Source organism: Struthio camelus, chromosome Z (genome assembly GCF_040807025.1).
Source record: "Struthio camelus isolate bStrCam1 chromosome Z, bStrCam1.hap1, whole genome shotgun sequence".
NCBI classification, from domain to species: domain Eukaryota; kingdom Metazoa; phylum Chordata; class Aves; order Struthioniformes; family Struthionidae; genus Struthio; species Struthio camelus.
In genome coordinates this window covers 26,750,493-26,765,312 of record NC_090982.1, presented here as the reverse complement: position 1 = coordinate 26,765,312, position 14,820 = coordinate 26,750,493, and the positions used below count along the sequence as shown (strand labels likewise).

At 39.6% G+C, this 14,820-nt stretch overlaps 1 protein-coding gene across 1 annotated transcript in view; it reads right to left on the bottom strand.

Moving 5' to 3' along the window:
* Positions 1–269: 269 nt before the first annotated feature.
* CZH9orf85 (chromosome Z C9orf85 homolog) overlaps positions 270–14,820 on the bottom strand; it is a 457,360-nt gene continuing 442,809 nt past the window's right edge. The window contains exons 2-5 of the mRNA XM_068927056.1: positions 14,277–14,397; positions 5,032–5,138; positions 1,242–1,355; positions 270–494 (exon numbers count right to left, since the gene is read on the bottom strand). Of these exons, the coding sequence (XP_068783157.1) occupies positions 317–494; positions 1,242–1,355; positions 5,032–5,138; positions 14,277–14,381 (504 nt within the window). The 5' untranslated portion in view covers positions 14,382–14,397 and the 3' untranslated portion in view covers positions 270–316. The remainder of the gene's footprint in view (positions 495–1,241; positions 1,356–5,031; positions 5,139–14,276; positions 14,398–14,820) is intronic.

The following is a 14,820-nucleotide window of genomic DNA, read 5'->3' as shown; positions in this document are numbered from 1 at the left end:
CTTAATAGTGAATTTAGAACAATTCTGCAAAGAGGCTTTATTCTAGAGAAACAAGAAGTTGTCACATATATGCAAAAACCATCTGCGCTTAAAAATTCAAGTTCTAAATCCTTCCACAAGAATTCCTACTTTAATACAGGAATATGTATTTACTAATGCCGTCCCCCCAAAACCTAACAAATGTAAATAGATAAAATGCCAACCTTTAAATGCAAGGATCGTTGATGTCAAACCAGGCTTTCTGAACAGAAATTCAAGGCAAACCTAAGTTTACTACATCTGATTTTATTCAGTCTCTTGAGTAGATACTCAACTTTTAGACTTCTGTCCTTTCAAAATTCATACTTTTAAATCTTTCTTCAAGCATATCAGAATCTTCATCATCGTCTGTACTACTGAAATTTGCTTCAAAATCCAGTTCATCCTCCAATCCACTTCTCTCTTGGCCGTTTTCGGTAGCCTTACTCTCAGTTCTGTCTTGACCTTTATCAATCCTACAGAAAACAAAATGAAGGTATCACCAGCCTACTTTTCGAATTTATTTTTCTTTTAAACAAGAAAGGAATAAAAAGTAGAATATGTTACTTGGGACAGGGGCGACAAACTAAAGTTACTTTCATGTTAAATAGAAAAGACAGTCAGGAAAAAAAAAAAAAAATCTGTGAAATAGGGTGACCAACTAAACAACTGCTGGCCAGCTGACAGGTACTAGTATATTAATTCAGGAAGTTCAGTAAAGATAGAACTGTAGTAAAAGGGCAATAAAGACAAAATCCCACTAAACATATTATAGCTACTGCACTCAACATCAGCTCTTCTTTCGTTTACTTCTGTTCACTAGTAACTGAATCGTAAAATGACAGACTAAACGCAAAAAGTAAATTGGCTTATGCATATTTTATGGTGCTCTATCCATTTGAAAGTGCTTTGTTCCTAAGGAGGAGAGGCAATTTACCCTGTGATATTGCAGTAAAGTGTCTTATCCAAGTAAGAATTATTTGGCCTAGCACCACTAACATCACAAGTAAGAATTATTTGGCCTAGCACCACTAACATCAATAGGCATTTCACCCTGGCTTCAGCAGAAGAATCTGAGGCTGACGACTCTTAATGATTCCTGTCACGATTATTCAGAGTATGGCACAAAGTACAACAACTCCCAGGCAGTTTCCAAATATACTTTATTAAAAGGGGAAGACAGAAGTACAGTACTGAAGGTGTGTTAACTAAGAGCTACTTACGGAATTACGATGTCTTCTTCCTTTCCACATTTAGCACAGACTCCTAGTTTACAAGCACATGGTCGGCAGATAACATGGTAAGGATCTTTTACAGCTTTCTGGAGGCATTTGACACTGTGAAGAGAAAGAAAACAACATTGAAACACTATCTGTAGGCGCTTGTTAAACATTCTATGTTCAGAGACAATATACACAAACTACTACATTCTTCTGAAGAGGCACTGTTGCTACAGTCATTTTCATACGAAACAATTGTTTTTGATTGCTAAAACACAAAGAATATAGCCTGTTTTCCTTCTCCTTTAACTTTTTCAGAAATAATTTTTAAAACTAGAACTGAAAAAGAAACATACAAAGTAAGAATTTTTATATTCAAAATGGCAAAACACTAATCTTCCCATTCATTTCATACTTTGCTTTAAAAGCTGCATAACTTTTTCCTCTGGCTTAACAATAAAAGAAAATCAGACTATAGCACAAAAAGGCACACGCATTTCATAAATAAAAGCTTTCAATCCAAACAGTACAGTGTCTTCCTCTTGAACTTCTCAGAATATAAACAAAGCCAGTCCTGGAGTATGCTTTCTAGGAACATAGGTCTGCACAGAACTGTGTTCTGCTCTGAAAAAAAAAAAAAAAAGTACAACCCTAACTATGCAGAGATTATTGGCTGTTCTTTTCACGACATGATAAAACCTTGCATATTAAATCATTTCTAAATCGCTAGGGCTTAATATTCACCTGATATCTTTAAAGCTTTGTATTTCTGGAGAGCAGAACCCAGAACAACATGTCCTATGGTATGTGACTGGCCTAAAAGACATCCTTCCTTGGTTCTTCAGGCACTCAAGATCCATCAGATCTTGTATTTAGCATACAGCTCTCAACAGCAGATTTGCAAACTTAGCTAAAACAGGCTGCAGACAAATGTCAAGTGTTTTCATATGCCTTATAAGGAGAGACACATGAACTAGCATTTCGTGTAGCAATTTCTGACTTGCCTTCTCAAATTCCACTCCTGAGCACCATCTTCTGCCTACTACCTTCAGTAGGCTCTGCAGAGCTTTTATACTAAGATGCACACATACAGCTCCTTAAGAAACTGTGAATTCACAAGTACTGGCAGGCTGACCTGCTGGCAAGCAGTTCTGTAGAGAAGGACCTGGGTGTCCTGGTGGACAAGTTAACCGTGAGTCAGCAATGTGCCCTGGTGGCCAGGAAGGCCAATGGTATTCTGGGTTGCACTAGGAAGAGTGTTGCCAGCAGGTCGAGGGAGGTGATCCTCCTCCTCTACTCTGCCCTGCTGAGGCCACAGCTGGAGTACTGGGTCCAGTTCTGGGCTCCCCAGGACAAGAGAGACATAGAGACATACAGCTACTGGAGCAAATCCAGCAAAGGACTACTAAGATGATGAAGGGACTGGAGCATCTCTCCTATGAGGAAAGGCTAGGAGAGCTGGGACTGTTCAGCCTGGAGAAAACTGAGGGGGCATCTTATGAATGGGTACAAGTATCTGAAGGAGGGGGTGCAAAGAGGATGGAGCCAGATTCTTCCAGTGGTGCCCAGTGGCAGGGCAAGAGGCACCAGGCACAAACTGAAACACAGGAAGTTCCATCTGCATCTAAGCAAAAATTTCTTTCCTGTGAGGGTGACAGAGCACTGGAACAGGTTGCCCAGGGAGGCTGCAGTGTCTCCTTCCTTGGAGATTTTCAAAAGCCGTTTGTACACATTCCTGTGCACTGTGCTCTAGGTGACCCTGCTTGAGCAGGGGGGTTGGACTAGATGATCTCCAGAGGTACCTTCCAATCTTGGCCATTCTGTGATTCTGTGACTGCTGTAGGACACACTTGACAAAAGCAAACTCCTATTTGCCTCATGGTTCTGGTCTTCCCTCTCCCCTAGTAAAAAACTACAGTGAGAGCTCACTGAAAAGACTTGTTTAGTATTGTTTTTCCCCTCTATTCATTTGCAAAGACCCAGGAGTGTCTTACCAAACAGCGCCACTATCAGTGCAAATGTGGACAGATTTTTTTTCTTTTAATAGTTTAATTTGTAATGTTCAAATAGGTGAAATAAAAGCGAACTTGATCTTGAGATAATTCATGGTTGCTGTACTAAAAATCATGATTTTGGCAACATTAAGAAAAAAGAAAGGTCAAGCTCACCGAAGTCCTTCATTCTCACCCTCTGATTAGAAAAATTCCGTTCTCATCACGTGGCAGTTACATTTTTTAGGTAAATACAATACAGACAATCTAGAAACTTTGCCCATTTAAATTCTTCACAATCTTGTCCTTCCTTTCAGGACACTGGCCCACTAGCCACTGTACTGCTGTAGATAAGGCTAGAAATCACTGCCTGTAGATCTAGAGTGACATGCACTCTAATTTATCTGTTCACAGATATGTCAGAAAACATAATATATTTGTCCTAGCCAGTTGTTTTCCCATAATGTCACTTTTCCTATTTCTTATGCTTCTGTGATTTAGTTCTCTCTTTGCCTGCCTTTTTTTCCTTTGGGGTGGGCAGAGATGAGGCAGAAGAACCAAGTTTACCACAAAATTATTTATTAGAGCTCATTATTTCTGTACAGGATACAGTCATTTGAGAAAAGGTTTAAAAAAAAGAAAAAACTCTATCAATCATATGCACAACCCAAAACGTTTACTCTAGGAAGCAGTGAGACTCCTACTTAACCAGGAGTAAAAAAATTTTTATGCAAAAAGATGAAATAATTTATTTAAAAATATATATATTTATTAGATATTCTTTCATGTTAAAAAGTAAAACTTCTCACAAGCATAGGAGATAGTAGGAATGGACATTCCTTCCCTTTTAACCTACTGAAAAGCAAAATAAAATGGACAGCCATTTAGGGAGCTACATATTTCACTTAGAGCCTCTTCAAAACTCTTCTATAATTTTGTATTTCTGATGAACATAACTGAGAACAACACACATACGCAAAGAGAATTAGTGTGACAAAGCTGGCTATATCAACGCTTCCCAGCTCTCCCAGTTGCTCTCATTGTCAGGCCAGTGCCTGCAGCCACAAAGGTAGGAACCTCTACAGCTCAGCCTGTACAAGAAGGGAGAATATCCACCGAAGAAAATTAACCTATCGCATCCCTACAAATTATGTTAAGGTATTTATTGTTAGGTCCAAAATCACCTAATACATCTCTGTACACAAACAATGCTAAACATGTAATATTTAGGATTTTAGTTTCATGTTAGAAAAGAAAGACCATGCTAAGAGATACTGAAACACAGAGATTGCAAATACTTTGTAGAAACAGAGGTCCTTATAATGCTGAGAGCAGTGTTGCTGATGAGTTCTGGTAGGCATACAATTAAGAAGTCTTTCCTCTCTTTGCTTCTGCACCAGAGAGTCTTTAGCAACTGTGAAGATGAGATGTGCAGTTTCCTCTAGTATTGACTTGCCATTAAGCCTTAGAAAATTTGGTTATATCCGGTTCACGTTTCTCTTTTTGTTAAGATGCACGGACGTGCTTACAGGTCCACAGTGAGCACTAAGAATGTTCAAGCATTTTAACAGAAAGCACAGGGAATATATTGCTTTTCTACTGTGTTTTCTTTCCAAAACTTTAGGATGGAAAGATTAATGAAGTAGAAAATTAACATTGCATTTATATTATCATTTCAGACCACAAATTTGAAGAATGTCATATAAAAGCAACTACTACTTTGGAGTTTCCCAAACCATAACATTCTCCAAAAGGTTCAGAAACTATATTGTCAGTGATTAACAAAAAGTATCTTAACTCACCATTTTTTGGGTTTTGATAGTAGTTTATACTTGCTGAATTTTACCCGCCACTCCAAGATACTTTTACAATGCTGACATACTCCATCATGAAGCTTGGCATTTATTTTCTGAAAAGAAAAAAGACAGAGAAATATTTTTGTGATTCAAGTGTTTGGGAAGATGCTAGCTGATATTTAAGTAAATATTTCATATATGTTTACTAGTAGTAAATTTCTTCAGCAGAAAGAGCAGCAAGGTAGTCTTCTTGAAGTATCAGTAATAAATAATAAAAGGTGGGGGTTTTTTTAATTATAATTATGAGGTCAATTCCATCACTAGATTACAGAACAGATTTCTTTAAGCAGAAATGGGTTCGGAAATACACTGTTTTCATTCAAAGATGACAGCTTGCAAGACATTTAACTTGCTATTGCTCAAGCTGTTATTACACAACATAAAGTGGGTTGCCTCAGGATTTTTTCTCAGAGCACAATAAAATAGAATTTGCACATCATCTGCTGTCAAACCACTCGTCTCTTTCATCATAGCCTTCTCTGACTACAAAGTAATGTGGTTTTGTTCTCAAGTGTGTTAAGAAAATCCCCAAAATGACTAGTCATTTAAATCACAGTATATCTTCCAGAGAAGGCAAAATTTACTGTAAGATCTCCTGCAACGTTTTGTGTTTAGTATGCTTGAGAATATAAAATGTCAACCAGCCACTACTATTTGTACAAGAAAAGTTATTCAGAGAATAGGAAACCATTCCATTGCCTTAAAGAACACGCAACATATACAGAGTCAGTCTACTTTTTCTCTTCTTTCTCCAAAAGTTCCAATAGTAATTTTTAACAACAGTAACTTTTAAGAGTAACTGTTCCCAAAAAAAGCTCCATTGTGCCCATTTTAATATAATTTAAAAAACAGCAATTGTACCAAAATTACATCATTCTCATAGTCTAAAAGAACATCTAATGCTTAGAATACCTAGGAGTTCTTTGGGACAGAGTCTGCATTAAGCTTAACGTTTAGATTGTTCTCTTACAGGTAAGTCAAAAAGTTCACATATGCATACAGCAGTTTTTGAAGTAATTGTCTACTTTTATGACTCAGATCTTCTTACTACTCTACAAAACACTACTTCAGTATAATAAAGAAAAGAACAAGCCTACTTTTAAAAATATAGTCTTTATTCTATTCCCAAAATAGTATGTGGAGAGGAAACAGTACTTAGGAGTGAGACCACACTATGGGACTTGGTTTCACTATTTCTATCTCTATTAAACTTCAACCCTGTAGTATGAATTTTCCCATGCTGCGTTTACCTGAAACTGTGGTGCTTTTTGGCCGTTTAAGTAAAAAGACAGTTATCTTTCTTTCAAATGAGTCAGTGTGTTAAAAGAAAAAAAACAACAACAACAAACCACAGGTTTTGCAAAACACTTGAAATGCTCACACAGCTATAGTACTGATATCAGGAATGTATTATAAATGAAAATTTTCAAAAAACACAAATATGTAGCTAACCTAGAAACTTTTTGAGGGAAGAAAATCATTGGTGAGTTCTCACAGATATTTGTTAAAAGGCTGACAGTTCAAACTTCTGTGAGCACTGACTGCTTCATTCTTTCAAAATTCACACAGTTTGAAGAAAAGCCTTCTTTTCAGTGCTTCAATAGCACAAAGTAGGACTCCAAGTTGTATAGCCTGAATAAATATCTAATAACCTGCAAATTAGCCTGAAATTCCCCAGTTGTCCCTCTTGCTCTACTGATTTGCATTAATTAGTAATGCAGGAGGGGAGCAGGACACAAACGCTGTAATCTGTATTCCCAGAAGCACTTTAGTGTAATTAACTATTTTTAGAATTGTTAAGAAGCCAAATAAACTTCAAAAGACTGCAATAGTTTGAGCCGAAGACAGCTAGTTGTTGCTAAGTGATGTCTTTAAAAAGGGAGTTAGCCTTCTTGCTGATAACTAACTAGTTTCCAATAATACACGGTGGCATCACAACTGGAGACAGAAGCCCGGTTACTAAGTGATGACGCAGATAGGCTCAACATGCCACATACTTGGAACGCAAGAGTCCACACTCAGAAGGACTGCATATGGTACAAGCGATACAGAAGAATGGGAGGTGAGAGTAAATACCTTTTTTGAAGTTTGTCAGACAGGTGGCGGATTAAAAATGCTTCTTAAAAAAACTCTACTAAACATTAGTTACGAAACAAAGAAATAAGAATAACCCTTATTAGCAGAGCTTTACAATGCCTTTTTTCCCCAGTGCTTATCATATGGCTCCTGAACACAGTGAATATTTTTATCACAGACAATTAAAACAAAGGCCATCCCAAATTCCTAAGAGGCCTTTTCATATTACTCATAGTATAAGTCTTCTCTTTGCATGACCATACCAACATTCACTTTCCCAGAAGACTACTATATGGCATAAAGGCTATGTTATTGGGACTCTGCCATTTTTGCTTTTACAGGGTGTATATGTTTAATAACAAAGCCACGAGTTCTCATCTGATTTCCTCATCCTAGAGATCAGTGCTCCTTCTATATTCTTTAGCATGCTATAGCACCACTACAAAAAAAAAAAAGGCTTTAAGATGAATAACACACAATAAGCTATAAAATAAAAGAAAATAAAACAAAGTTAACGTAATTCCGTTTCAGCAGCAGTTCCATTAGCCACTTAAACAAAAAGTTAATCTCAAAGTTGGTCTCCGATTATTTAGACACAGTCCATTTTAGATTATTTAGACGTACTGTCCATTTTCTTGGTATGACCAGTGACACTTCAAATATTCAGTAAAAAACTAAAGAGTACTGACCAAAAAAACTAACAGCTTACACACTAAAATCATGAAGAGAAACGAATTCAGTGTTATCAAGCCAAACTTCTACTTATCATGTTGAGTCACTAAGAGACATTATCATATTGAAGTGCTAGATGCCACTTTTAAGTCAAGCCGGTGGCTTGACTAAGCCACTAGCTTCTGAGAGATAGTGCAAAGAAGGCAAAGATTCCCTATGGGAACTGCAGAATAATGCAATTTCAGTAGAGGACAGTGCTGTAAGGATGAAACCGGCTTGTATTCAGGTGGATTTTTGAGTAATAGCAGAAGTGGTCACTAATTTAGATAGACTGGAGAGCTAAGGGGCCAGTTTTATCCCATGTACAAAGATTGGAGAGCTTGTCAAGCATTGCTGTGATACTGTCACAGCAAGTATGCAAGGATGCTCCTGCTTCTCGGTTCTCCACCAAAGCTCTGTGTACCTCTCCTGTCCACGGCATTTGTGAAGACTCACAGAGGAAATTTAATGTGTAGAATAACTAGGCTGAGAATAAAGATAAGATGCAAAAATGAAACTCAAAATTCAGTTACAATGATTCCTAAAATCAGTAACAAGAAGAGGAGCAGTTCCTACCCTCCCCTACCCACTGATCTTGAAATGTATTTTGTATTAGAACTCACAGCAGCCACAATGTGCTAACAATCCTCCTTCAAAAATTAAGACACGTAGCAGATAAAGAGAGAGGCCTTTATCAAGGTTTAATAAATACAGAGATTGTCCTCAAAAATCTAGACTCAGGGAATCTCAGGGTGAAATAAAGATGGCATAGCAGTACAAGGAAATTCTTCTAAGTATTAAATAGAATAATTGAGTATACAACACTAGTAATTACAGTTATTTAAGCTACTCTTCAGGAAGAAAATATTTTGTTAGAATGCAGTCTCAAGCAGATATAATAAAATGTCTTGTTAAAACATGAACATATATTTGTAATAGAAGCTCACGATTCATAACAGGAAGGATGCTGTAAATGCTGTGGTATTACTATTAAAAGAATAGGATACCAAATTAGACTGCATCTATGATAAAAATCACATTATGTTTTAACTTAAGATCCTCATGTAGGCATAATGTCTCCTGGACTTATCTCAGCACAGTCAACTGTAGGCTCACAAGTCCTACTTAGAAAGGTGAAGAAACTACATATGGTATCTGCTCAGAAGATAATGATTGAAAGAAAGACTACAGCTTTTAAGTTCTAATTTCCTCCTTTTAACAGGCACACATACAGCACAGTTTCTTCCTCCCCTTCAGCAATTCCTTTATTTTTCATTTGGTGTGGCACAACAATTATTGGCTCAACATAATAAAACGTGAGAAAGACTAGGACTCTCACCACCATCACTGGCTGTTGATTTAGAAAGTCAATAGAGAAGGACGGATTGATGAAAAGTGACCAAGCAGGAAGCATTTGCCAAGCTTAACCTTAATTTGCATGTCTTATAAACTTAGAGTTTATTTTGCTCAGAAAAACATGATTCTTAAACGTTACTATTACGGAAACAAGTTGATTTGCAATTTCCTGTGATATTTACACTAAATTCAACAACTTTCTTTTTGACAAAAGGCATTAAATCACTTTCAAAAGCAAAGCATGCTCAAAAAAGCCGTCATCCATAATTAAAGATTTGAATCAACTGATTTTTCAGAATTTTAGAATTCATAAAAGTACATATGAGAATGAGCTCTCCCAACAAGAAGGAAGATAAACTTTCCTGCTTTCTCCGTTCCCACTCAGAATGATAAAGTTATTGGTTAAAGCAAGGAAATCCTCCTGATACTCACTTTTTCTGCTACTGTTCACTTTTTATTTTATCTATTGTGTAAATTCTCAAATATTCATTTTTTTTTTTATTTCATCCACTCAAAAGCTCGGTTTCCTTTTAATAGTTTAAAAAAGAAAGTTAAGGTAAACATAGACCTGAACAAAAGGTGTTAACTTCATTTTCTATTAAAACTTTTTTACCCAGGTACTTACCTCTCCTACAGGAAGATGGGTAAGATTCATGGACTGAAATGGTTTTCTTGGCGCAAGAACTACCTTAACAGATTAGAATCTCTGTTTATCACAGTAGTTTCCTCATTGTTTTTACTCTTGTTTTCCTGTTGTATTCAATAGTTCTTCTTTCCTCTCTCCCATTGTTGTACTTCCTCCAAGGACAAGGACACCTTCATGTGCGCATTATATACACACCACCAGGTCAACTGCACTAATGAAACAGCAACCTCTGTATGCCCAAGTAACCCTACATTAAGTCACTTAATGACTTCCCAACAGCAGTCAGAATGTATTAAAACAAACATACACACCTACACCTACTAACCTGGCACACAAAATAATCCCTGGCTTAAGCTAGCACTAAAGCAATCAGAAGCAAGATGTAATGATGGGGTTTCAAAGAAGCCTCACTGTTTGGAAGTCTGTAGTTATCTGTGCACATGTGTATTTTAATTCACTGTATTAAAAGCAGAACTCTAACACTGAGGACCCATCAGTAGTCTGTTTTGCTGCAAACGACCATGAGGCCAATGCCATCCATAAACTTCCTAGGCAGAAGCACATGTGATGTTGCTTCAGTCAACGCAGCTGAATGCAGAATTTCTGAATAACCACGCTTCTCCGAAAAACAAAACTCCACTCTTGAACCGCAGAGTTTGATTACAAAGTAGATAAAGCAGAACAGTACAACACAGCAGGTGCCAAACCACATAAAACAAGATGGCAGCTTGAGGGGGGGGAGGGGGAGAGGGTTCTAATAAACATTTCAGACTGAAATAAAGTCCCCTAAAGAACTTCACTTGCTCACATATTGTGCCAGTATTACTTTAAATTCCATTTTCTACACCCAATACTTTTCCACTCTAAGCCCAATTCCAAATGCCCGTCTTGGAGAGTAAGACTTTGTTCCATCCAGTCAAGAACTTCCTAACAACTCCATTCTCCCAGAGCAACCACGGATCTCAAAACACACAAATGTAAGCAGTAAGGGAATGCAGCGCACACTTGGAAGGACTGACAGTCAACTCTTATTCTCTTCCCCTCAAATAACTGAACATAGATACTCATTGCAGAGTTAGGTCAGAGTTGAAAATACAGGCTGTGTTTGCTCCTATTCTCCATATAGGAAAGGTTGCAATTCACTTTAAACACAGAATAACAGGGATAGCTAGAGAACAGACTTTAGCCTATTGACCTCCCCTACTCCGCGACAAGAATGCAAGTTAACCAGCCCAACACTGTTATCTGAAAATTTTAGTTGGCTACCAGTTCATCTACGTCTTCCCTTCTAAGCTTTAAGTCACTCTCACTGACTCAGCATTTAAGTCCAATACTCACCTGTTCCACTCCTACTGCCCTCCCACAGTCTTCATCAGTGTCTCCACTAAAATAAATGATTCATCTCTACAGCTGAAGAAGTAGCTGACACCAACTTTACGGTAAAGCTGAGGTTCAGAGCTAATAACCGCTGAAATTTGGGGAAATGTGGATTATCATCTAGGGTATATTTAATGAGAGGAAAGAAATGGAGAAACACATCAGTCATTTGGGTGTAAATATGAATGACTTTGTGTTTTACCATCTTATAACACTGGCGTTCTAAAAGTTCATGTTGGATGCTGCTTGCATTCATCTCTAGCGCTACCTTCCTTTCTAGTTTCTGTGTTGACTTATATAATATTTTTTATATAAAGCGTATATTTATAAAACATAAATAATGAATATTCCTCGTCTTAGTGCCACAAATAGCTGTTCTGGGATACACTATTTAAAGCATGCAAGCACCCACAAACAAATTCACAGATGCAATAACTAGCAACACACAGGGTGTCCTACCCAGTCTGGCTCGTCCTACTTCAATTCACCCTAGCACGCAAGCTTTTCCAGCACTGTTGTAGGCAGTTACCAAACCACAGTACAAACGCAGTGCACTTTGCTGAAAGGGTGCTTCACCTCAACTTCCCGAACCCAGAAAAATGCTGCAGTAAAGATGCATCATTACAGGAAAGACAGATGGATCTTTCACGATGTCCTGCAAGTAATTACATCTATGCTCTTTAAGATTAGAAAAAGGATGGCAAGGTCAGTGTCAAAGAGAGCACAAAGCCCTTAAAATAAACAACCTCCCCCCACCCCAAACTGGGTAATGACTGCCAGCAGGGAAAAATCAAAAGACTATTAGATCAATTTCATCTGCAAGTATTCCTCCACTGAGATAAGGAGCAATAGGACTGCAAATAACTACCTGAAGCTAACGTAGCTTATTCAACACTGCTCATGGAGTACATAAAGGCAGCATAACATAAATCTTAAACTAATAAGTGTTCTGCAGGTTTTCAAGATAGTTTTGAGATGCAGAGCGTTCAACAGTAGCCAGAGACAGGTCACAAACCTTAAATGAATTATTTTTTTAAGTAATGATTTGCAGATCAATCCTCTTTCAGAAGCTCTACGCGTTCTTTCGACCAGGGAGAGGTAGGAGAGAAGTGTGTCCACTCCTGCATCATTCTCATGGTCAAACTGATAGTATTTCTTCTTTCTCCTCGTCACAGCCTGAATGTCCACGGTACATCTGATCATTCAGGTCTACGTGTATATCAAGGAAAGACAAGAAAGAGATGCAAAGCTCAATGTTATCAATTCTGTGTCTAAACTGTAACGTTACACGCCATTTAATCTTTGTTAGTTCAACTTCTTTTCAAACTTTCTAAATAACAGGATCAGGCTTAGTTATCACACACAGGCAGGCTCCTGTATATCTCAGCACTAGATGCCAAAAAAATTTAATTTGTCCAGGAATGTGTGCCAAATGAAAACATATCATTTCCCTTTCTTCCCTTTTACTTCATGCTGTTTTACCCTGTATTAGGACACAGCTTCTTCAATCCCTGCAGCCAGCCATCTCTAAGAACTGGCAGGCACAGACGGGGAAGACATCATTTGCTTGAAACAGAAAGGAGAAAGATGCATTCCCATACCACAGTTAATGTCCACAGTGAGTCTTGGCTACCCCCTTTTTTTTTTTTTAATGTGCATGGTACTGCGTAACCAGTTCTACATAAAGTTAAATATTAAAAAAGGGAAAAAAAAATCCTATGTGGTTATTAAAGGAGTACTTCAGTTAGAAAACTGATGTCAGAGCTCTATTTTTCCTAAAAGATATTTTCAACAGACTGACTGTCTGGGATATTTTTTCGGATAGTCCCCAGGGCAGAGGGGAAACCATGTTCCTATCAGAGATCATGTAGTGAGACATGATAAAGAATACAGGCCGTGCTTGGAGCCCTAGGAAAGCAGCCTGTCCAACCGGCGGAACCAGTCCTACAAGCATCTTTAAAAACCTTTCCTCCTCAGTGTCATTGCTTTGATTTATTACTTTCTTCCCCTCCCCCAGTTATTTCTTTCTGACAACCCAGTCAGGCTGACTTAAAGGGATACTGACATAATAGCAATAGGACAGCATCAGATAAACCTTTTTCACAAAGCTCATCTTCTGTTTTATTCCCATCTTTCAGTTTTGCTATGCAAATGAAACATGCTGCTTTAGTGTTGTTACTGCTCAGGCACATTTCTGGATCTTCATCGCCTCCCACGCTGCTATCATGTTACCACAACTACAAGCGCATTAAGCACGTTCCAAAAACGTATTGTAAACTATTTCCTTTTCCTCACTTAAAAACAAAAAAGATACAACAATGCTGCTTTATAACAATAGTGTGAAAATATCAAACCAGGGTAATGTGTGCAGCAGAAGCACTAATAAAACAACAGAGAACAGCTCATTAATGGTTTTTTCTACCCAGAAAACATCTGAGTATTTATTTTAAGCCTTAAAGAAAACACGAGTCTCTCTGAAGTTACACCAAAAGCATACGAGAAGAAACTTGCTATTTATATAGAAAATGAGGTAAAATACGTTCTCAAACCGTGAAAACGTGTGAAGTAACATCAGACAGTTACGAACTTTGAAGGAAAACACTAAATACCTTCCCAGAAGTCACATTAACAACACTGCAGGAAACTCTTACGTACCACATGCACTGCACAGAAATAAATGATTTATTTTGATCTTTCCTTCTAACGCTTTGGCTTAGCTAGGTTTTTGCCTTCCAAAGATACGTTTCAAATACCACACAGCAGATTTGCTCATGCGACAGTGTAAGAGCAGGGCCCGGCGACACCTGACAGAAACGCACTGTCGTGCACCCGTCAGGGATTACTCCTTTAACCCCACAGGGAATCTTTTGCACCGAACTGAGCCAAACTGAACCTCTTTCCCCGCCCTCCGCCGCGCCGGGCCCGCCCCGCCGGCGAGCGCTACCGGGCGCCCAACGGCTCCCGGTAGCGCGAGGCGGGCCGGGCCGGGAGGGGCGGAGGAGCCGCGGCGGCGGGCGCGGCCTACCTTGCGCTGGGCGCTGGTGTCGTACTTGTCGTTGCGGAAGCCGTGCGCGTTCTGGTGGCGCTGCGGCCGCCGGCGGACCACGTTCCCCCGCTGCGAGCTCATCATCCGCCGCCGCCGCCGCCTGCCCCGGAACCCCGCCTCCTCCTCCTGCTTCGCCGCCTCCCCATTGGCAGCCGGCGCCGAGCTCCCTCCCAGCCTGCCCATTGGCCGGAGCCAACGTCTGTACCATAACTCCGCGAGCGCCGATTCGCTGCCTCCTCCCTCCCCGCCCGCCCGCCCCGCCTCTGACGGCTCCTCAGTGGCCGGAGCGGCGTTGCGCGCTGCGCTCCCATTGGTGCGCCGCGGCCGGCTGCTGGTCACGGCGGGGCTGCGCCCGCCCCGCCCCACCGCCCCTTTGGCCGTTGAGGCAGCTACTCCGCCGGCTTCAGTCAGCCGGAGAGGCGAGGCGAGGCGAGGCGAGGCTGGCTGGCGCCGCTCCCCTAGGCCGCGCGGCAGGGCAGCTCCCCGCGGGCCTCCTCTGCTCCCGCGAAGAGCGCGGCGGGGC